This window comes from Pocillopora damicornis, chromosome 14, assembly GCF_964200805.1.
Source record: "Pocillopora damicornis chromosome 14, jaPocDami1.2, whole genome shotgun sequence".
NCBI lineage: Eukaryota > Metazoa > Cnidaria > Anthozoa > Scleractinia > Pocilloporidae > Pocillopora > Pocillopora damicornis.
In genome coordinates, this window is record NC_142683.1 from 17,646 (window position 1) to 43,989 (window position 26,344).

The 26,344-nt window shown below is 36.0% G+C and overlaps 2 protein-coding genes across 2 annotated transcripts; one reads left to right on the forward strand and one right to left on the reverse strand.

Annotated features, from left to right (window-relative positions):
* Positions 1 to 46: 46 nt before the first annotated feature.
* LOC113671488 (uncharacterized) lies at positions 47 to 5,014 on the forward strand. Its single transcript, XM_089194031.1, has 3 exons — positions 47 to 222; positions 2,050 to 3,014; positions 3,951 to 5,014. Exons 1-3 carry the CDS (start codon positions 189 to 191, stop codon positions 4,437 to 4,439), a joined length of 1,488 nt encoding a protein of 495 aa, XP_089050157.1. The 5' UTR covers positions 47 to 188; the 3' UTR covers positions 4,440 to 5,014.
* A 614-nt stretch (positions 5,015 to 5,628) lies between these two features.
* On the reverse strand, positions 5,629 to 26,316 carry LOC113671486 (cilia- and flagella-associated protein 65). Its single transcript, XM_089194030.1, has 49 exons — positions 26,172 to 26,316; positions 25,449 to 25,621; positions 24,719 to 24,821; positions 24,567 to 24,602; positions 24,260 to 24,390; positions 23,909 to 24,023; positions 23,681 to 23,771; positions 23,053 to 23,204; positions 22,849 to 22,962; positions 22,532 to 22,640; positions 21,929 to 22,044; positions 21,070 to 21,219; positions 20,918 to 20,972; positions 20,449 to 20,522; positions 20,199 to 20,267; positions 19,748 to 19,837; positions 19,567 to 19,650; positions 19,430 to 19,484; positions 19,200 to 19,285; positions 19,030 to 19,083; positions 18,396 to 18,468; positions 18,102 to 18,166; positions 17,558 to 17,661; positions 16,849 to 16,897; positions 16,471 to 16,560; positions 16,238 to 16,291; positions 15,933 to 16,018; positions 15,664 to 15,748; positions 15,361 to 15,455; positions 15,049 to 15,112; positions 14,566 to 14,731; positions 14,294 to 14,422; positions 13,702 to 13,858; positions 13,133 to 13,201; positions 12,914 to 13,042; positions 12,222 to 12,306; positions 12,023 to 12,114; positions 11,783 to 11,849; positions 11,386 to 11,574; positions 10,410 to 10,523; positions 9,923 to 10,078; positions 9,460 to 9,594; positions 8,977 to 9,036; positions 8,787 to 8,843; positions 8,316 to 8,704; positions 7,722 to 7,838; positions 6,997 to 7,195; positions 6,665 to 6,819; positions 5,629 to 6,095 (listed from the first exon to the last, which is right to left on the reverse strand). Exons 2-49 carry the CDS (start codon positions 25,595 to 25,597, stop codon positions 5,945 to 5,947), a joined length of 5,214 nt encoding a protein of 1,737 aa, XP_089050156.1. The 5' UTR covers positions 25,598 to 25,621; positions 26,172 to 26,316; the 3' UTR covers positions 5,629 to 5,944.
* Positions 26,317 to 26,344: the final 28 nt, after the last annotated feature.

The window sequence follows — 26,344 nt, forward strand, 5'->3', positions numbered from 1 at the left end:
CCACCGTTCAAACCTTTCCGGAATATTCAATTATATTACCCAGTCCCCCTCTTAGCGAAACAGCTTTTAGTTTCACTAAAACTGAGACAACACCTAGTCACGTTTTGGAGCTGAAAGTCGACTTCTATATGTGCTGATTCACCTTTAGTACAGCTCATAATTTGGTTTAAAGGGTAGATGGTAGTGCAATGACTCCCGAAAACTATGCGTGCCTCTTTATCGGTAAGTTCTACTTTGTTCGACCTCGCTTATTGACCGTCGTTTAAACTCTGGCCCGGGATCCGATTATTCAGCGAAACTAGTATGTGATTCCTAAACTAGTGACCTTCAAAGACTTCTTTAATTCCGTAGAGTCATCGAATCCCGACTCAGATGACTGTTAAAAACTCTTTAAGGTCATCCATGAAACAAAAAGTCGAGTTGTTTTAAATCTGAAAACCCTTATAATAATTTACCTTGCAAAGTTGCAATTAGGGATAGGCTTGATAATTTTCGACTTATAGAGTAATTACTGTGGTAAGGTTAAGCTTATTTGTATGAAAACTTGGCTCATTTTTTGTTTTAACCTTAAAAGAGTGAATGTCCTAGCAGATACACCGAACAATACTCGCGCACGACGACGTAAATTTTGAAATCTTACTCATCACGATTTACAATCTTTCCCATGCAATATTTCCGCTTATGTCAAAATTATCAAATTTGACATAACAAGCAACATTTCTGAAAATTTTTCGCTTGTTCCGTTTTCCTGAAAATGAAAATCACGAACTTAACGACACAAGGAATTAATACTAGCACCTTGGGTAAGTACCCTAAGATTTTTGGTCCCTCAAAATTTATTATTGTCAGGTGTTTATCATACGATACCAAAGACTAACTAACGGCTGGCGTGTGTCTGACTAAATAAAACATCAAGGTCTTGTTTTAGTTAGATACTCTATTTGCTCAGTCAAGCATCAATCGTCAGTAAGTCCCACATCATTAAAAAGCGAAAATTCTTGTAAGTACACTTACTACCATTCCTGAATAAATGCAGCCTCAAACGAGTACTCTTGATTTGGTTATCTTAGAAAAATTTTAAAGAAGTTGTTGTTCACTCGACTGAGTTGTGACAGTTTCTCCAAAGTCCATTAAAAAGAGACCTGCATCTGAGAGTAACAAGATTGTTCAGTACTTACCACAAGTAAATGCTGCATATAAATTTTAACAATAAATTTTGTCAGGTGTCATTTCCGCAAGCATACTGTATTTGTGCATTCAAGAGCTTCTTTTAGAAGCATGTGGGATCAATTGTGAAGGCCAGTCCTGACTAATTGCCTCATCTATGATTCCCTAAATATTGCAATAAGGAGATTTAAGTTCCATAGAAGGGACTTTTGTGGATTTTGTTTCTTGGGATTTTCACTGTTTGTCTAGTTGTACTCCACATACCTATTATCCTTTCCAGCAGTTCAGCTGTTTCACCACTCCAGCCTTTCCTGAATATTTGTGTACTCTACTCAATATCACTCGTATACAAGGCTTTACTTGTTACCCTAAAACTGAGACTGGTAGTGTAACTGAAAAAATAACATGGTATGTTCTTGTCCTAAATAGCCCTGCTGAAGTCTTAAGCTTGGATAGAGGTTTTAAACAACAAAATAGATTTGTGGCTGGTATGGCAATGTTGAATAATAATTCTTGAGATGTTTGTGCCAGAAAATGTTTAATGTTTTGTTGTAGTTCCAGCCTACAGGTAATGCAGAACAGTTAACCCTATAACTTCCATGAGTGATCAAGACAGAATTTCTCCTTACTATATCACTACAATATCAAGTAGACAAGAGATAAGAATAAAGGAAACTATAAATTAGGGGATTTTTAGTTGATCCAATACCAAATTATAAAAACTAACAATATGAGAATTGCATGGCAGTGAGTAAGGGGAATTACTGATGAGATCTTGGGAATGAAAGGGTTTGTCCTGCATGCAGCAATACATGACTGAGGTATAATAGGAAAGACAAAAGTATCTTGAATATCATCGTCTTTTTCTATTTTTTTCTTCAGATGCAACATGGAAAGACATCATAGCTGCTTTCCGTTGTTCAGCTGTCAACAACAGCTCTCAAGAGAGAAAGCTTATTCAAGGCAAACTTGAAAAACTGTTTGGTGGCTCAGAACAATGGCTTGCATGCCTTTCAATTCGAACTGCTTTAGATGCATTCTTAACTGTTATGAATTTTCCTCATGGATCAGAAGTAATATTCACTGCCATAAATATTCCAGATATGGTATCAGTAGTTGAAAGGCATGGCCTTAAGGTTGTACCAGTGGATTTAGATCTTGATTCACTAGCCCCCAAACCTGAACTTGTTGAACTTGCTGTAACAGATAAAACAGTGGCAATTTTGGCAGCTCACTTGTATGGGAAGTGGATCAATTTAGACAAAGTGTTCGAAGTGGCACATTCACATGGACTATATGTATTGGAAGATTGTGCTGAATCATTTCAAGGCCTGGGAAGAAAAGGTCACAAACTGTCTGATCTGACATTTTTCAGTTTTGGTTCAATCAAACATTACACCTCTTTTGGTGGGGCCATGGTCAGGGTGAAAAACTCACAGATTCTTTCAAAAATGAGAGCAAAGATACACGAATACCCAGTCCAAAACCAGTGGACCTACTTTAAGAAACTTTCTTGTTACTCTCTGTTAATGGCAGCTGGATTAAACAATTCACTGTCCAATTGGTTCTTGGTCAATTTGTTTCATCTAATGGGTTTCAAGTATAAGGAATATTTCATTTCCCTTCTGCGAGCATTTCCTGGTGGTATAAGTTTGGACAAACTTCGTCTTCAACCATCTGCTATGCTTTTGGAATTCATGTTATACCGGCTGAGTAGAGTGAAAAGTAAAGACTTCCGTATGATCAAGTTAAAAGGAGATTTTGTGAGCAGTAATCTGCCAAGTAATGTGTTTGTACCTGGTCAAAGAGCAGACATAAAAAGTTATTGGTTGTTTCCCCTGATAGTGGTGAGTATGCAATGTTATGATGTGTCAGACCCCTTCCCTCTTCCTTTCTCACTTGGATTTAACCCTTTTCACCCTAAGATCAGTATGCATATTCTCCATACTGTTCTCTACATACATTTTGTAGGGTGTTGACAAGGAAAATGTGTCTCACAATCAGAGCTTCTTTTGTTGGTGATCATTTTCTTATTCTCCTGACCTAAATGTATGATTCAGGGGTAATTGTGTAAGGGGGGATTTACATGCTTGTCACTCTGGAAATTTTAGTAAAGCAGAAGCAGCATTTTCTGATATTACAGAAGGAAAACTAAGTTGACCATCAGCTTTAAACAGGAGAATTTGCTTCTAATTGAAAAAAAAAGGTTTACAAAAAGGTTGTCAATTCTGATGATTCAACTGAACCTTTTCTCCTCTGGGATCTGAATTTCAATTCTCGACACTGTCTATCACACAGTTTTTGCTACTTTTGCACTGGAAATTTGTTATTTTAGCAAACAATATCATACAGTTGATATTTTTCTTTACATCTCACTGCTGCAAATTGTATTGATATAGAAATAAAAAATTACTTTCTCTTCATTCCTGAGAGTGAAGGGGTTAAGTGGCTAATAAATAGGAAAAGTACAGCCTGCCAGCCTGCCTGCCTGCCTGCAGAATGTAAACTTAGCCTGTCATTGTTTTTTCTCTTTACATCCTTACATCAATATCCATATTTTCCATACTCTTCTCTAGATATTTTCTTTGTTACTGACAAGGAGAATTTGTCATCAACTCAAAGTTTCTTAGATTGGTGGCCATGTTTTCATTCTAACTCCTAGGAGACATTACTAGTGTATGCTGGTCACAGTTAGGGTTTGAAGGGTTAAAAGTTATTCAGAGAAACTAAATTCAAAAACATAATGCAAAATGTAAAGCAGTCCTTATCTGATTTTTTTTAAGGATGACCCAGATGAAGTTGTTACTGCACTTGAGAAGGAAGGTGTTGAGGCATACAGAGGCGCAACGCAACTTTCCACTGTTTACAGAACAAAGCCTACTGCAGCAGACCAAAAAGACAAGGCTAAGATCAGGCAGGAAAATCAAACGGAAAAGCTCCTCTATTCTTTCTCAACATCTCAACCAGAAGTAGCTGCTGGTTCTGGTTCATCTAAAGGAAATGCTGCCAGCAGATACACTACAGAATTCATTTGCTCTGCACCAGTCAACACTGCAACCACAAAACACACCTTTAGCAAAGAAAAAGATGATGTGCTCTTTCCTCACAATGCCAAATACCTGATTGATCATGTGGTGTACCTGCCAGTGCACAAGAGAGTTTCATTTTGGCATCTTGAGCATATATGTAATTCTGTGGAGAAAGTTATGAAAAACCGAGTAGGGGTCAAAATTGCCAATACCAGCAATGTGTTATTTAAGTCCAAGTTGTAGATTTCAGAAAATTTTATTTTATTATTTGAAGATGTACTATATTTCCTTGAATAAGGGCCCATGCTCTACTATTAGCCCTCTGCCCTGAATAAGTGCCCCCCCCCCCCCTCCTGCTCCCTTGAAAGAGTTGGTATTTGTTTCATAATAGTTATTGTTTTTATGCAGAGGAGTAAACTTAAATATGAATCAAACATTGAGCTTTTTATCCATCATGAGATAGATAAGTAGTATCAACAAAATCACTATTAATGAATTATCTGCTATTTTCCAAGGTTTCTTAAAAATTATATTCATGGTAAAAAGTAAGAATTACAAAGGGAATAAGCAAGGATTATTTTAAAATGTTGAGTAATATATGCACCAGAGAGGAGAGACAAAAATGTCCTTTTTCTTATTATTGAAGTACCTCCTCAAAGCACAATGAATTAGTAAGTTTTAGTAATGTTTTCTTCATTGTTTTCCTTTTTTACATTCAGGTTCACAATCCAGTGTTTCCTTTCTTTTAAATATTTATTAGCAAAATGAATCTAATAAACAGAAATCTCAAAATGATTAAAAATAACAATTGCTGTGAAGCCTCAGTACTTTTTTTTGCTAAAAGGGGTTAGTTTCTAAAGAAACTGTGGTGCTGCGTTGGTGGGAGAGTATAGCAGGTAATTTAGTGTTAACAACTGGGTTGAAAACGTAAATTAGCCACCGTAAAGGGTAAAAAAGCTGACGTTTCGAGCGTTAGCCCTTCGTCAGAGCGATGTTGTGATCTCTTCTTGAATGTGACTTTTCCTTCATATCTTACTTTGAAACTTTAGTAGCATCTTTTGTGCTCCTCAAAATTGAATTTTGGCAGCCATTTTGGTAGCCAGTAATTAGTGCTATAGTCACCTGGCAGGAGGTGAGAGATGATGCAATCCTCAACCAATAAGAACACAAGAATCTCTGTAATCACTTGGGCAATTATGTTAATATTGTATAACTATTTTCTGAACAAATTCAGGTTGTTTTTGCGTAATTGCCAGTTACAATAAGAATACTATCAACAGAACAAAGTGCATGAACATCACCACAGAAACTTCCTGGAATGTACAGAAGTTTACAAAATGCTGAGGGGGTGGGGGGGGGGGAGCAAGGCTCTAAGACTCTGCAGGGGAGCATGTGGGAAAGGATTGCAGCCCAGGTAACAAAAAAATCTAAGTTACAATGCTCCACATTTATTATAAATACAAGAAATCCATATAAGATTGCATCTCAACATTTGGAAAGATACAAGGGAAAGGAAATAATCCTAGCACTCAGATTTGTACTGGGGGTGCCATATGTACAGTTATTATTGTTAATAAAAAGTAAAGGACACTCTGAAGACCAAATTATAAATACAGCCTAGTTTAAAATGTACATCAAAATGGTCTAGAGACACTCGAGGACATGTTTTTGCTAACTGATTTTCTTCCAATGTACAGGATTGAATTTATTTCACAATCTCCCCACACACTATTGGTGTAATCCACCTGTTATCTAGTTGATTTGTTTGCCCTGTTAGGTGGTAGAGCTATCACTCTGCTCCGCAATGTCAAGTTAACCTCTCCACAGTTTGCTTCTGTTAGCAAGTTTAAAATGGAATTTTCAAGAACAGATTCCACCAATGACTCAAACTCTGGCAATCTGAAACACAAAGAGCGGTTATAAAGTGTTCAGTAAGGTTTGTCTTTTAGTAAAAAATGTGTGTTATCTTAGGGCACAGGGGGAGATCTGGAGAAGGGTAGCAGAGTGTGCACATCCCCTCCTCCCCCCGAGATGAATTGCAGCCTTCTAATACGATTAATATTCTGTAAAGAAATTGTCTATTTCATTTGTCAGAGATCTCATTCCTTAGTGGAAGCACGCCCCTTCTAAAAAAAAGAAAAATCCTGGATCCACCACAAATATTAGAGGAACTAAATGCAAAAAAACTATTTGTGTGAGGGAACAATTGTTTAAACAAGAGTGATTGTAATTTTCTTGCTGCTAAAATGAACCACAACAAATGATATTCACCTTGAGGATGACAACAAAAGTAACTGTTATCAAAGTGTCATAAACATAGATGAGTACACAAAATAAAAAGAATAAAGTATCAGTTTTGTTCAAATGAGAACTGAGCTCTTGGGTGTGATTTCATAAAAAACTGCAGTAATGAGGGCATACTTTGTCAGGCTGTGATTGCAAAAAAGAAGAACATAGTAATGACAAACCTTCGCACTGCCTGTCTTTGAACAGTGCTTCTTTCATGATCTCTGTCAGCATCTGTCAATCTATCAGCTATGGACAGCGATGACTCTGAATTATGCTGTATAATCTGATGAGTTCTACTCATAACTCTCTCCTCTGTATTTTGATCCACAACAGCCTGTCATAGTACACAAATACAGCAGTTGGTATACATGTAAATAAAGTCACTTTCATTGGTGGCTTCATTTATTTAAAGCAACTGTTTATCAGCACCAAAATAAACTGACAGTGTGTTCTTATTTCCAGCTGACTATAATGTCATTATTAATAACAAAAATTGTTTTCCACATGTTACCTGTCTGTTGAAGGGAATTTGTTCCAGGTCACCTCCAAACTCACCATCCACAAGAGATTGGTCAGAACTTTGACTACTGGCTGAGGAGGGCCTAGAGCTGGTGGTGTATTGGGTTTCACAAAGCTGTCTGAAGTAGGGCACAGGTTCCTGGTTGATCTCACTCATCCTCTGATAGAAATTGTCATCATCAAGAAGACCCCTTGAGGAACACACACCCACAAAAAAAAAATAAAGCTTTAATACACACTCTTTAAAAGAGGCTGACGTACAATGTACCTAAATATGCACTACATTGCCATATAAAAACCCTTCAATCTAAAAATGGATTAAACAATATTGCTATTAATAACATTATTTAAGGGAGCCCTGATTGAAAAGATTGCACATGTGAGATTTTCTCATACATATCAACATACTGATTTGACAGCATTAGAAGTATATATAATTATATGCAGCATTCCTTTGTATGGCTTATCCCTTCAACTCTTAAGATCTGATTGTTAATTCTGCCCACCAACTGCTACACATTTCCTTGTGAATTTGCCATGAGAATCTGGTGCTAGATCAATACAACACCTTCTACCCCACTCCTGATAAGTTTGCCTTTCTTATTACCTGTTTGCTGGATAATGTATGGATATAATAAGGTGAAATTACATGTTAATCACTTCTGGGAGTTAAAAGGGTTAATCATTGAGCAAACAATTAAAAAAGGGAGCCTTTACCTGAATATAACAGAGAGTACATCCTGGATAATCCCTATCTCATGTCTGGAGCAGGAAACTAAAGCAGACAGCTCTTCTCTCTCTTTGTCACCAGTCCCTTGTGATAATACATAATGTCTGCAAAGATTTAAGTCACTCTAATGAAATCAACATTTCATGTGCTTAGAGACCCCACAAATAACAGCTTCAACATCTACCTTGATTTTCTGTATCAATTTACTTGCCACATCAACCACTACCCTCAACCATCAACTAATTACTCCCTCTGACACTTTCCAAAAAGCAGGAGTCATTCTCTTCTTTTCTCTCTCTCTCTCTCTCCCTTTCTCTCTCTTTCTCTCTCTCTCTCTTTCTCTCTCTTTCTCTCTCTCCCTTTCTCTCTCTTTCTCTCTCTCTCTCTCTCTCCCTTTCTCTCTCTCTCTCTCTTTCTCTCTCTCTCTCTCTATTCTCATTCATCATTTCATTTCTCTTCCTCTATCATCGTCCTTGGTGATCAACAATCCTTCCTCAGACTGCCTCTCATGTACATGACTATGAATATATGCAGCCTTTTTCTAGATAGTGTAACTCTACAACACAAATACAGCTACTCACTGGTCAATCATAAATTTGTTGATTGCAGATGGGAAGTTGCTGTAATACTCTCCAATTGCATGAGTCCTTGCAGTGATTCCCAGATGGAGAAGGAAAGACTCTGGAGGTACAGGTTGGGGGGGTGTTTCTTGTCGATCATAGTTGCTTGCTTTTTTTCTTTTCGTTTCTTTGGGTGAACCAATTGGTGGCAAAGCCTGATATTTTTTCAAATCACCTTCAGAATGAGACACAGGTAGGTGAGGGTGGCTGATGGATTTAAGGTGTGGTCCAGAATGAGGTCTCTTTATATTATCTTCAGTTATTGTAAAAGTGTACTGTTTCTCTTCCTTCATGTTGGTCCAGTCAATCAGGAGCTGGTTGTACTCTGCCATCTCAGTTTCATCTACAATCTAAAATTCCAAAGACCTTAATTGTCAACTAAATAAATGGAAGAGCTTGGATTAAACAATAGCAAAGTAAAAACTGACAAACCTCGCATATTATATCCATATCATAAAGTGATGGTGTGCCACAGGAGAAGAAAGAGACCTAGAAGGTTTAAAGAACAATTAAGCTGAGCCTTGCTTCCTTTGAAAATACGACACAAATACCAAAGAGAGGTCCATACAATGAAATGTAATTCAGTGCATAATTGAAAGACTTAATATAATGAGGCCTATACCTTAAGCAATACATTCTGCTGTGGTTTGAGGAAGCCATGATCAGGTTCTATCATTACCACCTAAGATAAAATTCATTACAAGTTGAGATCAACAGAACCAGAGACAAACTGAACCTCAACCACCTAAACATACAAGATAATGCTAAGTTGAGGAATTTCAATTCAGTGTCGAAAGTAATCTGACATAACATTGGTTTTGCTTTACTTCACTCTGTGATTGGTCCAGAAAAGTTGTGCCACCATCTCAACCAATCAGATACAAAACTAAAACCAATCACAACTTGGTTGCTCACATTTCCCCATGCTTGTGACAGTTTGGTGGTTCTAATACTGTCTCATTGTTCTCATTCGCTGTAAAGATATTTTCTTTTTTCTCCTGATTGGCCACTGCAATTACTTTGGGTCTAGATTTATGACAATTGAAAGGCGTTAAGAAATACAATTTTTATCAATTAGAAACTGATTGCTTTGTTTGTTTAGTACCTGGTCTACAGCTGATACCCATCTGAAGGATATGATATGGTCCTGTGATGTGTTTGTTAGAAAAAACATGCGACGAGACATGGTGTAAAGAGGAACATCACCAAATGGAATGCACTCTACTGACAAATAGGCCAGCTGAAAAAACACAAGTCAAAGTCATTAAATATGATAATACGTACACCTCAATTAATACATAAAAAGTTCATAACTTCATTTTACCACTTTTGACTTTAAATTCTTGTTAACTCTGAAAGGCTGAAGTCAGAGTGAATCATCAGACATTGAAAGCCAATCAAAGAACCAGCATGTCAAGTAATGATGTCTTTTGATTGACTTGAGACCAATTATGGCTTAAAGCTTGAGGCATAGTACTAGCTGCGGCAAAGACAGTTAAGAATTAACAAGAGGATGGCCTGTAATTTGGTGATGGCAGTAGCAACACCTTAGCTGAGGTGATACCAACCTGTTTAGGCACCTGGACAACCTGCTTGTCAGGGACTGTGTTACTGGCAACATCCCTGATAGGAAGAGTCTCTCCCATGATACGTTGGTCATATCCCACTCCAGTGAATGTTACCAGAACTGTCTCACCACCAATAATACGCACTGGTATATCAACCTACATGTTAAAGACACACCATTTAATAAGTTTGCATCGTAAGTGATGGACCAGAGAATCTAAGATTAAAAAATTTTATAAACTTAACTTAAACTTATTAGGAAGAGCTTTAAAGCACAAACATTTCTTAGAAAAAATTTTAGGTCTTGGGAAACTCAAGCCAGTGAGTGGTCTGTAAGGGTCTAGCACTGATAATTAGTACCAGACCCCAGTGCTCAAACCTTCTCCCTGCCTCCAGTCACTGGTCCAAAATCTTCCTCCAGGGAGAGAAATGCTTGTCTTGAAGGGGTAATCAGAATCTACACACAGGCTACCATGAATGACAACTTACCATGTATGTCCTGGCCTCCAATGGAGCAAACTGCCAGTAAATCAGAGCAGCACACCCTGGGGGAATCTCCCCTGATGGATTCAGACATTCAAAGATGCGGCAGCCATAGTTTTGCTTTGAACAAACGAAACATGAAGTCATTAAAAGTTAAAAAAATGTTGGCAACATACCAGAGACTTGATTGGCCGAAATTGATGTCATAAAAAAGAGCCCAGGGTGGGTACCTAGGTCAATTTTTGTTGGGTATGTGCCTGACTGGCCTCTTAGAACCCCAAGCTACCCCATTATAGTTTATTCTCTGGCTAATTATAGACTCCATCTTAGTCAGTTTTGGACAAAACATTTTTTTCAATCCCAACTTAGTCACTTTCTGTTTGTGCATCTACTTTATCAAGCCTTTTAAGTTGTTCATCCAAAAACAAATAGGCACAATTTTGTCAAACTGAATTTCTAGAATACTTTTCACCTACAGCACAAACATTCTGATACATTTGTTAACTGTAAATACTTGTAAATTTAATGTACCATTTTTAAATGCCTATTTACTTGAATTTTCTTAGCCTAAAAATCCAGAAAATGTGTGACCCCACTCAAGTAACTATATTTAAATGGCAACCCCATTAGTCAATCAAGCTGAGGAAGTTTGATCTCATCCAGTGGCACATCTCCATAAGCCTATTATCAGCAGCACATCTCCATAAGCCTATTATTAGGAAGTAACCCCCTCTTCCCTGGGAAAAAGGTCTCAGTGAAAGGAGCACAGTGATCATAGTGATAAAGTAATACTAATACTAGTAATACTAGTAATACTGTTGTCAAACAAAAAACTTAGGATCCTTGTGTCTGGCTTTTTTTGGATAATAAATAAATGTAATAAGTCAAGTAATGCATCCATAATTCATTCTGTCAATATCTCAAAATCAAATGACGATAATGAATCCTGCTGAATTAACTGAATGCAAACATTAAGACTTACAGCCTGAACTTGTGCAAGAGGCTCCATATCCAGCTCATACTTTACAACTCTGGATCCTCCATTGTACAGTTCATAGACTTGTACTGGTGGTGATGTCCCTCCAACAGGGACTGGCTCAAAAAGGTGCCTTGTACTGGCAAAGTGAACATAGTAACTGTCAAGGTCCACAGTCACACCAATGAAGTTCAGCTGGGCAAGTAAGCAAATAAACAAAGTTATAAGACAAAAATTATAGTGGACTGTGACAAATTAAATGAGATTTTTGTTTCAGATTTAGACTTATTTAAGTGAAACAAAGTTACTTCCATTTTTTCAACTCTGCCTGACTTGAGGTGAATTTCTACTGAAATTTACACAAGGAGTATATTCATTTAATTTGTAGTAATATATATCATACCAGGATTTCTCTTCCTCTCATCACCTTGAACAAGACAGGAAGCTTGTTGGTGCCAATAAATGAGTGGCTGCAAGCGTGATGAAACCAAAGAATTGATAATCGGACTAAAGGAGAATGACAGACATGTGTATGGCTCATGGGCCCATGGCTGTTTTATTTAATGATGATCAAAGTAAATATATGGGAAAGTTTTCCTGCATAAACAGTGATGTAAATTGTGACACTGTGTTTTATAGATACCTGTATGTAAGAGTAACAGTGTGACACTCTCCAGCCAACAACTTTCCTCTTCTGGGTTCAATGCTGAACAACTTATTATCCATGACCTGCATCTAAAGGAGTATACAATTCTTAACAAATGTTAAACACAATTAAAATTCCAAACTAAAGTATGTAAAACTCATGTCCAGGTTCCCAGTTTTTGTACTCTTGTCTGTACCTCGTGCAGTTCATCTTCATCATACTCTCCTGTTTCTGCCCAGTATTCTAACTCAAGCTGAAGATCACTTGGATACAAGAATGCCCTGCAAGGTAAAAAATTCTCTGTCATCAGTTCTTGGGGATTCAATACAACTTCTGATAGAAGTGACCTGATTTGACTTGGGGGATTCATTGACATAATTAGCCATCAAATATATTAAGTTATGAAGTTTACTATAAAAGCTGTCTTACAACAGTTTAAGCAGTGCAGCCACATAACTGTATCTTTTATCATTTGATTTATATTTTATAAGCTGAATATAAACTGAATGCAAACTGCAAATTAAAGTCTGTAAATTAAAAGAATATCTTCATTTTCAAATTGAAGTAATTCATCAGAAATGACAATCTTGGTATTAAAATGGATTGAAAAGGGCAACCTATCATTACCTACAGATAGAAACTGACCAATCACACTTGATTCTTATTGCCAGTATATTATAACATCAAGGCTTAACTGACTTATTAGTTTATGTGAACTGGACTTATAACATGTGACTGCTGACAGCAACTCTCCTTTTGAATCTGATGACTTCTGCCTAGGTTGTCAAAATGTCAGTCATTACTACCAACAACAGTCCTTCTCAGGACTACTCTCACTTAGATGATCAGACTACATGATCACTTGGTATTATCAGGAGTTATAATTACCATTCAGCAGGAACTGTGCCTGTGTTTTGTAGGTTTAGATGCACCACACATGGATCTCCATTCAAAGGTGCAGCTCCAAAGTTTAAGTCCATAATCGCTCGTGTATTGACAGGGACTCTGCGCCTGGTACTGTGTAAATTTGGATCACTTTATTTTAATATTCATCAGCATGATTTGTGATTGAGTTAATTATTACTGACAGTCTGAGGTGTAACTTACCTGTGCCTTGTGACTGCAGCATAAAGGAGTTCTGATGGTGACGGATCTGCCTCCAAACATTCATTGAGACTGCAAGTTAAAACAGTAAAGTTTTGACAAACACAGTAAAATGACACAACATTGATTCAAAATTAGTTTTGATAAGATATTATAAGTAACAATGTATTTAATCTTATTTTTGTTGACAAATACTCAATGACATCATCCCATTATACAAAAACAGAAGAGTTTTCAATTTCAATTATTCCCTGCTAATAAATTGACCGAAGAATTTTAGATAACTTGACTTGCTGCCTCAAGAGCATCAAAGACCTGACAAAGACATTTAAACATCAGAATCTTTAGAGGATCCTGAAGGAATCTCTACAAGGTCTTCAAAGATCTCTTACCAGTGAGAAGACACTGAAGACTTCCTTAAGATTCTTGAGGAAATAATAAACACACTTCAAAGACCTTGCCAAGATCCTCACAAATATTTTTGTAAAGACCCTCACAAGGATCCTGCTAGGATCCTTCAAGATCTTCAAAGATTTCACTTGGGATAATTATGAATAACCATTTAAGTCTACCTGTCAAGTGATAGGAGATTCCATATCTGCACTTTGCTGTATGCTTTGCCACTCCCCAGACAACGTACATCAGTCACAGACAGAGTAGGATACACTCCCTGACACTGCAGTTCAGCTAGTTGTCTTTTGGGGCAAGTCATCAGAGGTTTTCCACCATCTGCCAGAGGAAAATCAACATTTGAATTGGATGTGTCTGCTGTTAACACTCAATTGCAAAAATGTTGACATCTAAAAAGAATTTTCAATAAACAAAGACACCCTACAGCTATATGTGTCTACAAGGTAACTAACATATGTTGCAAATGGTGAAATATGGAGACTGTCCAAGCTTTCCTGAAAAGGAAGCTAGGAATATTGTGAAAAAAGATTTTACATGGATTGAATAATAAGAAAAGTAAATGAATGATTATGTGTCTGTGCAAACAATTCTCATGAAGCTAAGTCTCATTGTTCGTGGATCATGCTATTCAGGTGTCAATATTATTAGTAATCAAGAGTAAAATAAAATGACTAAAGAAGGAAATGTAAGGGTGTACCTGCCAAGTCAACGATATAATTTTGAGTGAGTCAGTGAAAAAAAAATTTAACATACCACAAATTGAGAGAAGTTCATAAAAGAGTTTGAACTTGTAGGAAACACGGCGTGAAGGATAGGCAGTTGCTGTTATTTTCTGGGAAGTTCTTGCTGGAATAATCCCATTTTGATTGCTTATTTCCATTGCTGCAATACACAAGAGAACAGTTAAAAACACTTCCATCAAACCGAGTATACTTCTTTCCAGATATTTTTATGCAGTACCAGATAAAATAACATAAAACTTAAAACAAAAAAACCGAAAAAAAACCCAGATATGACGAACTTACCCAATACATCTCTTGCAATCTGTTCATCATCATAGGGTCCCAATATCTCCTGGTCAATAAGTAGGTTATAGTGGAGACTGCAGTCACTATTATTATGGATTGTTAGCTCTTGAGATGCAGAGCTTCCCACAACAATGTCTCCAAAAGTCATAGCCTCCTCTAGACACTTTAAGATGAAAAGAATAAATTAATGCTCATATATATGTAGAAATAAATAAAAGGAATGATGCCAATTGGAAAGACATCCAGTGGAAAATATATATGTTGACTTGGCCCTTTAACTCTGACACACAAGTGATTAACTGCTCCCTGTGATATCCACACATTATCCAATGAAAGGGTAATAGAAGGGCTCAAAATTATCAGGTAAAAGTTGTTATCTTGATCTAGCGCTAAACTCCTGTTAATTAATTGACAAATGTCTAGCCCCTAGAGGGGAAAATTAACAATCAGATCTCGGGAGTTACATGGTTAAATGCTTACCACAATTTCCCCAAGAGATCCTTCACCAATAACTCTCACTAGATAGGACTTATCTTCTTGTGCTCTAGAGGTAAAAGACAACCCAAGTCAACTACTTGGCTTTGAATAATTTTCTGCTTTAGACAACAGTTAAAATGATGAAGAGTTCTCTCATTCTCTGCATGTAGCCCTGTTACATTCTCAGTAAAAACCAAAACTACTCCACAAAAAGGTTGCATTATAATCGAATTAGCTTTATCTAATTGATTTAGAGAAACATTATAATGACCAAATGATGATCAGGTTCCAGTTGACGTTTTATGAACTCCTTACTGTTGCTGGGATTCTGGTTGCAATCCTTTCACAGAGAGTTTTGTCTTGATCACATATTTTTCTTCTTCATGAGGTTTAAAGCTAAAAGTGTGAGCCTATGAGAAAAAAAGGAGTTGTTTACAACACATTGCTTATGACAGCTTCACATTGAATTCTGCAAAAGATGATAAAACTGATAGAGGATAAGACATGTAGATAAGACCAAAATTGTTTTGTCCTACTAGTAACACTGTGATAATTTACAGGGATCTTGGAAGACAATTAACAAAAAAAAAATCATTGCAACACACTGCTCATGCCCACCTGAGTTTCATTGGGTAGAATGACTCCATCAGAGGGATCAATGCTAAGACTTTTAAAATGAGGTCCAGGGATCTTCCATGAAAACCTGATAAGCAAAATTAGGCTTGTTGATGTTATAATCATATTATAATAATGTAATTATCAATCTTATACATTCAAACACATTGCTGGACTCTCGTTCTAAGAAAAAAGATAGATTTTATTTCTATTAATGAGAAAAAGGTGGGATTTAGTTTGACATTTAAAAAGGTTAACATAATTGAACAAACCTCAGTGGAATCCTGGAGGTATTCTTTACTTCAAACAGCCTTGTTGATGCTGTACCCAAACAAGTTGGTTTGAAATAAACAGTTCCCTGTAAAACCCAAAAAAGTTACTGTCAGATGAAATAATCATGGAAAGTCACTAGACAGATTCAATCAGAAATCACCTGATTTTCAAACTTTTCACACTTACGAAAACAACAAAGATACTTAAATTAAGATTTCATCCATAGCAGTAACTGATGTGTAAAATCTGATCAGTAAATCTCCTATTAGTGGTTTAATAACAAATATAATTATATGAGTATAACCTGATTATTGAGTTTTAGAGATGGAGTCTCTGCTGATCCAACAAGGTTGATTTCCTGTTTAAACAAAATTGTAAAGTACTCAGTATAAACTATCACATATTATACATTACAAAATAAATGTACTTGCCAAAAAAATTTGGATTTAATTTTATGAACAAAAATTCGTATCTATAAGTATGATACAATGTGATGAAAACTCATTTCACTTAATTTACAAAAAAAGTTAAAATAACCTGAGTAAACTTGTTTGCATCATTCAGCTTACAATTGACTGTGCACTTAAAGGCTTTTGCTTCTGTTGGTGCCATTTTGAAAATAATCAACTGGAAAAAAAAAGAGAGGTTTGAAGTATTTAGAAAGTTAATCATCCATGGCCTAAATAAACAAGTTGACTGCAGATCATTAATGAATGATGGGGGAAGCTTCTAAAGAAACTGTCAGTGGTGCTGCATTGGTGAGGGGTGTTACAAGATTATTTGGTTTAACCAGATGACAGAGTAGATAAATAATGTGAACTGGCCACCCAAAAGTGTTCCCAATACTGACATTTCAAGCCTAAGCCCTTCATCCGAACAAATCATTATTAACCATCATTAAAACACAATTCTAACCTGATATTTATCAGTAAGCAATCCAGTTCTAGGTCTACATGTAAACTCTCTGAAAAAAGGAACCAGAAACACTTACAGTTAGCTCAGCATGAGAGATTTAAAAACCAGAATTTATAATTAAGTTTGTTCAACTTTAATCACAATAATTATTATAATTATAAATACTACTAAAAGCTCTTAGGAGCTTCAGCCTTAAATTTATAGAACTTATTCTGCTCAATTTTCAATAAACAGGTTCACTTTCCCCTTTGATATAATTGTCAAATGCATATTTAAAAGGAAAAATCTATTGATCATTAATATTTGAATGTCATAAGCTGAGTATTTTGTTCACAACAGCCTGCAAATTAAACATAGGCCAGTTTGATTTGAGTACCAAATACTAAACTACTTACTAACCTTGCTTGCTTGAGCCACACTGCAGAACATTGGCCCCCTGTTGTTTTTGTACAGACTTTGCAATGCACTTGGTCCACACTGCCACAACCTCAGGCCAATATTCCACAGTAATAACCTCACACTTAGTTAGTAAAAAGTTATTTTTTAACTTATCATATATTATTAGGGTTAATTTTTTTTAAAGGGTTGCACTTATATTTGCCTTTTACAGACTGCTATAACTTTTTCCTCCTCTAGTTTCACCCACACTTGGTCTTTGACCTTTTGTGGAAAAGTAAAAGTAACATATTACAATTTATTTTGTCATTACCCTGATGGATCATCATCAAATGCAAAATGGATTGGATTCTGCCCATTGTTGCTCAACAGCAATGTTCTGTATGACATGCCATCCACAGTGGTAGCTGGAAAGACCTAAACATTGCAAAAAGGAACGAGTTACGAATCAAGTTTAGAAAGAAAAAGATAAAACAGCAACATTCTAATAGGAGTAGGGTAGGGTAGAATCTTCCTCATTCACATCAGCTAGGGTAGGGTAGAATCTTCCTCATTCACATCAGCTAGGGTAGGGTAGAATCTTCCTCATTCACATCAGCTAGGGTAGGATAGAATCTTCCTCATTCACACCAGCAAAACATGCTTTGTTAAATCAGGTTGAACTGAACAAAAATAAGGAACAGAAAGCTGAAAAACTAAATTTTAAAGAGGGTTCAAGTAATCACTAACTTTTAATTTCATTGTGCTAAATTTGAGGTCACCAAACATCAGTTTGAGCAGTTTAAATGGAGAAAACATTTTGACAAAACAGCTTAAAAGCTATTAGCTTTACTTTACATTCCCTTATTATCCCATACCAGCTGTTTTACATCCCACTGACTTCTGGGGATAAATGTTTCAGTCCCCATTGCAAATGTGTGTCCTAAAAATAATTTTAAAAAAAACTTTTTTCAGTGAAACCAGGAACACAGATTCATTGATGTTTCCTCAACAAAAATTCTAGAAATAACATTAAAACACATATATAAGAACTCATTAAAGTGTATGGCAACAAAAACAGAACTAAAGCACCATATCCTTGAATCTAACCACAAACAGAGTTCAGTTCATTACTAATTACTATAGTAATTAAAGTTACGTTCAGCACAAACCTGTAGCACTGAGTGAAAGGCACCAGGGAGGGCACAAAGTGGTATCCTCAACCAGGCGATAATCTCTCATACTCTGTACCATGATAGAAATAACATGATATAAAATTTCATCTAACTATCAGTGTGTGACACAATAAGATCAATCTATCAAACATTGTCAAAAATGTACTTCAATGGATAAGCAAAAAATTCTACTTAAAAAAAAATTAATGACATCATCAGAACTCTTAATTAATGACAAAGAGTAAGATTTTCCACAGAAGAGTGTTCAATTGTGATGCCATGGGCATCACCATCTGGGAAGGGGTGGGGGGGGGGGGGGGTAAAAGGGCATTCTCCTCCAGGAAATTGTGAAAAGAAATAGTTATTGCAGTAACTGTAACTAACTGTGCACTCCTTCATTCTGAGCTATAACTTCCACTGTTGAAAAGTGTTTGAAGCAAGCACAAAGGGAACAAAGAGTAAATTACATTTAAATGAAAATGAATTTCAAACAGTGGTTTGCTATCTTGAACTCAATATTTTAAATCAGAAGCCTTAAATGCATGAGAAATATGTTTGTTATGAGCTTGGAAAAGAAACAATCAAGTTAGGGTTCCTAACAAATTCACAAGCTCTTGTAACAGAACCTCACCTTATAAAATGCATAACACTCCAGGTCAGCACTAAAAAACTGATTGGCAGCATTCTTTAAAAAAAATACAGTCATAAATCACACTGTAAACAGAATCACAGTAATAGAAAAAGGAACCAAGTGAATGAAAAAAGCACTAACAATGATTATTGAAAGTATCAATAACTTACTGGTCTAAATGTCACTCGGAATGATGCAGTTTTTAAGGGGAGGATGTCTGCTTCATCAGGGGAAACAGAAAATATCCCTTTTGTATCTATCAGACAGAAAGGAGCAAAAACATTAATTGAGTATAAATCACAATACCACTTGCAATAATTATAATTAGTCTTAAACTAGAAATGGGCAAACAACAATTGTTAATGACCAACAAATTACAATTTAAATTAACTATAACCACCTTTCATCCACATGCATGTGATTTTTCCCTTTGTGCGATTTGTGATGTTTACTGTCTGTAAGTAAAAATAGAAAAAAAAGTGAAAACTTGAGCTCATAATCAAAGAAAATCAAAAAAGTGTTCTGAAACTATTTTACCTTCTGCTCCACAGCTTTAGGATCCAGCAGCTGCCCAAAGTCTGTGTGGTGAACATCTAAACTGACATGAGGAACAATGGCAGTCTGCAAATCATGAACATAGTGATTACATTGGAATCAAGCTTCAAATAGTAAATTTAAATGGAAGAAAAACATGGACCTTAACAAACAAACTACTTACAGTTTCTCCAACTGATGCATGACAAAAGAACTCTTCCATAGGTGAAAGTTCATGAACTGATGGCAGTAATTCTCTAGAGGAAGTACTATGCTAAAAAGAGAATACATTGAATGTTGTAATTAAACTACATCCTTTATTTCCTAAAGGCAAAACTCAAAATGAAAGGGATGATGTAATATTATAATAATAAGTAGTATATGTTTTAGCTCTTTAATCCCTGAGAGTGACTGACTTCTTCGTTCTCCTTATTTACAGTATTACCATTAAAGAAAATTTACAGGGCACGAGAATAATGGAAACAATCACCAACCTAAGAAGCTCCTGATGGTCACATAAATTCTCTTTCTCATTACCACAGGAAATGTCAAAAAAATGGTGTGGAGAAAATGAAAACTTATTTTAGGGTGTAAAGGGTTAATGTCACATCAACCTTAACTCTCAGGGTACCAACCTCCAGTGCCATTAGAGCTCCTTCTTCATCAAGTTGAAGTTTGTTTGTTCTCAGATCTTCATTAAGTTGCTATAAATAAATAAACAAATTAAGCAGTTAGGTTATTTGATACATTAGATGTACATTTAGATTTTGTTGAGGGCTGTTCTAGGGCAAAAGCATTTTGAAATAACTTAAATTCAAATAATTATACATCATGTTGATCAAAATTTATCTCTAGATCTCTTTTAGCAGGAACACCACCACTTACCTCTGGTGAGATTTTTGAGAATCCACGTCTAACATGGATGTGATACCTGTCCAGATGTTTCTTCTGCAAAACAGCTGATAAACGGATCAATTTATGGTAAGCCATTTTTCTTGTTTCATGTAGTAATTGCTCAGTATCCCCACAAGCCCAATTGTTCATTTTATGTAAATATGATAAAAAAATGTAAGACTGAGTTTCACGCTTATTTAAAAGTAAAATGCATAAACACTAACCCATTCACTCCCAAGATCTCATCAGTAATTCTCCTTGTGTGTGCCATAAAAATTCTCATCGAGCTAATTCTGAGAATTTGGTATTGGATCACCTAATAATCTCCTAATTGATATTTTTCTTTATTCTCATCACTTTTCCGCTTGATATTGTATTGATATTGTTGGGAGAATTTCTATCTTGGTCACTTACGGGAGTTAAAGAATTTCTAAATTATAAACATAGACACTGAATGTACCTGGTTTAACTTGTTCTGTATGACAAGTTCCAAACAAATCAACATACAATGGATCCTGAGAAAATCAGATGAACAAAACTTAATATAAACACTTTTCAAGATTACAGTTTGGACAAACAGAAAAATATCACCAGCCTAATACTAACACTGACCTGGTTTTGCACTAGACAAGTTAGTCTCCTGTAGTAATTAATTGGATTTGTTGGAGAAAAGCGTATAATTATGACTTGAGAACCCTTGCCAGGTAATAAACCACATGTTGTTTCCAGCTTGAAGACACTTTGATTGCAGTCGATCATGAACTAAAATATACGTTACAACGATTATCATAAGTACAAATGAGTAACTTTTAAACTTAAGTTTATCTGTTGATATCAAGTTATCTCTAATATTTCTTTTCCAAAAAACTGCCATTAAGAAGAATGGCACCTCTCTGAAAGGGGCACCTACAATTTATTTGTAAATCCCTTCAGTGGACACTTTCGGGCAACAAAAACAGGAAAACATCTTACAAAAAACCTGAGCTGATTTATTTCTTCATTCTAAAAAAAGAAGCATCTGTTGAATGTAAAACATGACAGTTAGCTTGAAAATTTTAGTGACCTGTATCTAGTAGCAATAATTACAAAATACTGTATGGATTTCAAAGGCTTTAGGGACTCAGTATGTATTTTTTGCTCATAATTAAGTATGAAATAATTGGACTTGATACTTTTTCTCTAATCTAAATGTGACGCCATTCCTTTAATCATCGAAGTTGTCAATCTCCCAGATATCATACACCACACTAACACCATTCAGTACCCAAAGGAGCTGACTTTGCACAAGTAGAAAATAAAAATATATCAGAAGGTCAAATAACCCTGTTTTTACAGAGAGCATCTGAGCAGTTACAAGTCTAATATTTACCTTTTGCAAATAATTGTTAAATATTGAGAGTTGTATTAATCTAAAAGTGTTTGACATCAATAATCCTTTAGAAGACAAAAATTTGCTTATTACATTAATTACCTGAAAAGCTGCAGGAACATCTGAATTGTTAACAACCTTGAAACTTTTAGCTGAAAACTTGCCAGATTCTACAACTCCCATATCAAGATAGTCACAGTCAAGAACAACTTCAGGCCCTAACAAACAGAATTAAATACAAAATACTGATTTGCACTGGAAATTAATTGATTAGACGGCAAGGGTGGTTCATAATATAATGCTCATAGTTATTATGAGATTACAGCTGACCTAGAATGAGGGTCAGGGGAAAACTTGGGTAAATTTTTGCTGGATATGTGCCACTGGTCCCTCAGAATTCCAGACCCATAAAAGTTTATTCTGTGGTAAACTAAAGATCCCATCTTAGTCACTTTTGGGCAAACATAATTTTTGCGATCCCAAGTTGAAGTCACTTTCAGTTCATGCATCTAAACACTGCACCCTAAAAAGGCCTTTTAAGTATATCATCCTAAAATAAATTGTAGTACCCCCCCCCCCTTCATGTAGCGGACAATGTTAAAATTGACATGTCCCAGTATAAATTATTTCAATTAATCATTTTTTATTTCCAAGTTCAACTTCATGAACTGTCAGAGCCTGTAAAAGCACTAAACATATCACTACCTTTGCCTATTCCTGTGCATTTAATAACAGAACAATTGGTAGCTCCAAGAGCTATAACTTCCAGATAATCCACTGAGTGAAAACCAGGATTCTGTGGAGTAAATGACACCTGAAAAAGAATAACGAGACAGAAAAAATACATTTTACAGATCACATACATGTGAGCCGTTTGCAAGAGAAGTAATATACTCAAGTGAGGATACAAGAAGAATAGAGAGAAAAATCTTCAGTTAAAAATTACTGTTAGCAAAGAACAAAGCAATTGAGTCCTTACTGGGTAATATAAATAAGCAGATTCACCTGCAACAAAAAATTACCTTAAGTTTGATGGTACTTTCTGCTGGGACAACACCATGATAATGTGAACATGAGAACACCATGTCCATATTGAAGGTAGAAGACGGTTGTAACACTTGGTATGGTGCATTAACCTATAAATTAAATTGAAAAGCTCCAATATAAAAAAATCAATGATAATATCTCTTGTATTTAAGGAACTGGTCAAGAAGAATAACTCTTACTGGAGAGAAGTTATGTAGCTCAATCCACTTGACAGCTGTTGTTTGAACAGGGACTTCACCAAAATTTAAATCTAATTCATCCTTGGTTGTGAACTCAGTAGGAGTGTTCTTGGTCTGCCTGGATATGCTGGCTACAAGGTGGGGAAATTTACCTGATGCGGGAGATGAAAAATAAGTTCAAAGGATGATAATGCAACCACTGATCAAGAAAACAATATGGCTTGGGGACATGCTGTGGCCTGATAGTTAGAATGCTGGACTACAGGTTGAGAGGGGTTCGAGACCTGGCTGGGTCAATGCTAGTTAGTGCACTGGACTGCAGGTTGAGAGGTCTGGGTTCAAGACCTGGCTGGTTCACCATGTTATGCAATTGAGCAAAACACTCTACTCCCACCACGCTTATCTCCATTCAGGAGTATAAATGGATGCTGACAATCATCAGGGAGGTCTGATGAAATGCTGGGGAGTAACCTTGTGATGGACTAGCATCACATCCAGGGAGGAGTAGTAATACTCCTAACTGCTTCATGTAAAGGAAGGTAGGATAGGCTTCTGCTGGGTGTGCCACTTGGCTCAAGTACAGACTTACCTAACATAATATGCTAGAAATGTATGTTGATCAGTTTACCTATTCCTTCCAATCTGACATGCTTTGTAAAAGGAACTTTTTGCTCAGCACCATAAGAACACACTGCAGTGCCTTCATAAACCAATGCTGCCTACAAAATAATGATCAGTAAAGGAATCAATACAAGATTCTGAGAGAGTTAAGGCATTGGAATCATTCAAAACTCCACATTGTAATCACCCAATACCCAATAATCAATGCACACCATAGACATCTTGAAACATATACCTTTGGGCTAAATGTCGCTTTGATATTGCATGATGTTTGTGGTGACAGAGTACCACTTTCAGGAACAATTGAAAATGGCTCCAACACTTTCCAATGGAAATTTGTTACCAGTTCACTGAAAAACAGGCAAAGAGAAAGTACAGTTGCTTGTCATCAATAATATTCCATAAAACAGAGAAGTAGCTAAAAATTTTGTTTACATAGAAATATATATATACACAACAGGTTAGTACTAAAAGCCTTGAGGATCTAATTCTTATACACTGTTATAAGCCTGAAAAAGGATTTTGATCAGCAAATGTTTTGCTTGTATCCAGTAGCTACATGTATATTTATCAAAAATACATATACCTGGTATTTGTGATTTGAAATACAACTTGCACACAGTCCTTTACAGCACACATGTTGAACTTAAGTGATTCTGGTACTGCTATATCTGCTTTTGGTAAGACTGCTTTCATAGGAACTGAAAAAATTCCCTCCTAAACAAACAACAGAGTAAAACACTGTAACATCAAAAAGCAAATTATAATAATCAAACAAATGCAGGACATCTTCGTAAGCAAATTTATTTATAGTTTTTCATTAGTTTGTCTTTGTATTAAATATTTATCATGCCAGTAACATCCAAGCTGGGACTCAATTCACAGTAACTTACATTTGTTTCAAATTCTATGCAATCTTCATAATGTCCCTACAAAATAATAATGACAGATCTTGTAAAAACAAAAATGAAGCAACTGTTTCAACTAAGCTCTACAGATATTAAATCAACTCGGATAGTTTAAGAATAACCACATTATATTATACCTTTTCAAGAGGTCTGAATGTAACAGGCAAAGTAAAGCTGGTTCCAGAGCTTAGCACAATTGGCTTAGGGTAAAGTGTTGTAAAAAATCTACTAGATGGAGACCTGGAAATAGAAATAATACAATGTGATAAGAGAGTAATGAAGGAACTGTTGGCTCAACACAGAGACGTGCATATGCATAAACTTTTTCCACTTTTTTAATGCAAAGGGAAAAATGCTTAACTTACCCCCACGGCTAGACAAATAACAACTTTCTTTCCTTATTCAAAAAATTGTTCATGGTATTTATGTACTGATTAGTTGGAAGCTTCAACATCCTCTCCTCTGGCAACCCGTGGGAGTGGGGAATTTGAACCTTGTCTTGGTGGGGTGGGGTATTTCAACTATAATATTATTGTCCAGTCCTTCCAGCCAAATACATGTCTTGGAAATCAGAGTTTTAAGGTAAAGAGTCTGTTGTTGCCAGCAAATTGCTTAGAAAAAAAATTAACATCATAAAATGATACTTACAAGCTAATAATCCCACAGAAGCACAAAAAACTAATACATGCCTTTCCTAAATTCTAAAACAAATGTTGATCATACAAAGAATACTACAACAAATTTTGCTTGGGTAGGTCATTTGAAATCAACTCTGGCTTGGGAGTAGAGGGGGTGGAAAATGCTAAAAATCTAATTGAATCATTGCAGCATTTTAATTGAATAAGCTCTGAGGAGCAAAGTACTCACTTGTAGTGCAGCTTTTTAGTTTTAATCTGCACATTCTTAAGCACAATTTGCTGTGTGTACTCTCCACCAGGCTCCCATCCTTGCCATGTGATGCTGTTGGCAACCTCTATTCCAAAATGATTGACACTTTGTTCTGTTTGTACTGGCATGGTGAAAAATATAAGACCCTGTAACTGAAAAAGAAGTTAAGTTTGGTTAGGTATTGTAGTATGACAGCAGGTGGGGAAAAATGCAACACTGCAAAGGGTCAAAGAATGATAAAAAGCAATCATACTAAATAATACTATAGCACAACACAACTACCAGGTGTTGGAGCAAGTTCTCACCATCATAGACATATGAATGTAATTTCTAGGAAATGCAACAAACAAACCTGGTGGCCCCACCATTATATAAACAAACTCATCTCATCATGACTTATATTTTCAATCAATTTGCACTTCAATCCAATCAAAGAAGCCTTTCTGGCCTGGATTGCGCATATTTGCAGTCCTACAGTAAGCTCCAGTTTCGGTAGCGAATAGTATCTAGACATCGAGATCTGTGCATGCACCGAGGTGCACAATATACAATTTCCACTTTGCATTGCTACTGCGCTGTATTCCAAATGCAGGAGGCAATTTTCCCATCTCATCAGCTGAAGTTGTATTTGTACAGTTCTCACCAATCCTTGAAGGAATATTGTTCATCATTTAGTTAAACAGCATCATTGAATGAACTCACCGACTAAATTAGAAAACCATTACTCTCTGCATACAATAATCGATATTCTAGGCTGTTCTCGATGACAGTACACGAAAGATCAAATTCGCTCCAGATTTACAAAGATGGCGCCTACAAAGTTGTTGTTGAGAATCACCGTAGTTACGAAATTACCATATTTGGCATAACTCGCT

Bases quoted from the DNA above. Each gene is read 5' to 3' on its own strand.
- LOC113671488 (XM_089194031.1), top strand. From the start codon at position 189: ATGACTCCCGAAAACTATGCGTGCCTCTTTATCG. The intron at 223-2,049 runs GTAAGTTCTACT...TTTTTTCTTCAG, and splicing joins CTATGCGTGCCTCTTTATCG to ATGCAACATGGAAAGACATC. The intron at 3,015-3,950 runs GTGAGTATGCAA...ATTTTTTTTAAG, and splicing joins GGTTGTTTCCCCTGATAGTG to GATGACCCAGATGAAGTTGT.
- LOC113671486 (XM_089194030.1), bottom strand. From the start codon at position 25,597: ATGCCAGTACAAACAGAACAAAGTGTCAATCATTTTGGAATAGAGGTT. The intron at 23,772-23,908 runs GTATATGTTTCA...ATTATTTTGTAG, and splicing joins AAGCGACATTTAGCCCAAAG to GCAGCATTGGTTTATGAAGG. The intron at 8,844-8,976 runs GTATAGGCCTCA...TAAACCTTCTAG, and splicing joins AGCAGAATGTATTGCTTAAG to GTCTCTTTCTTCTCCTGTGG.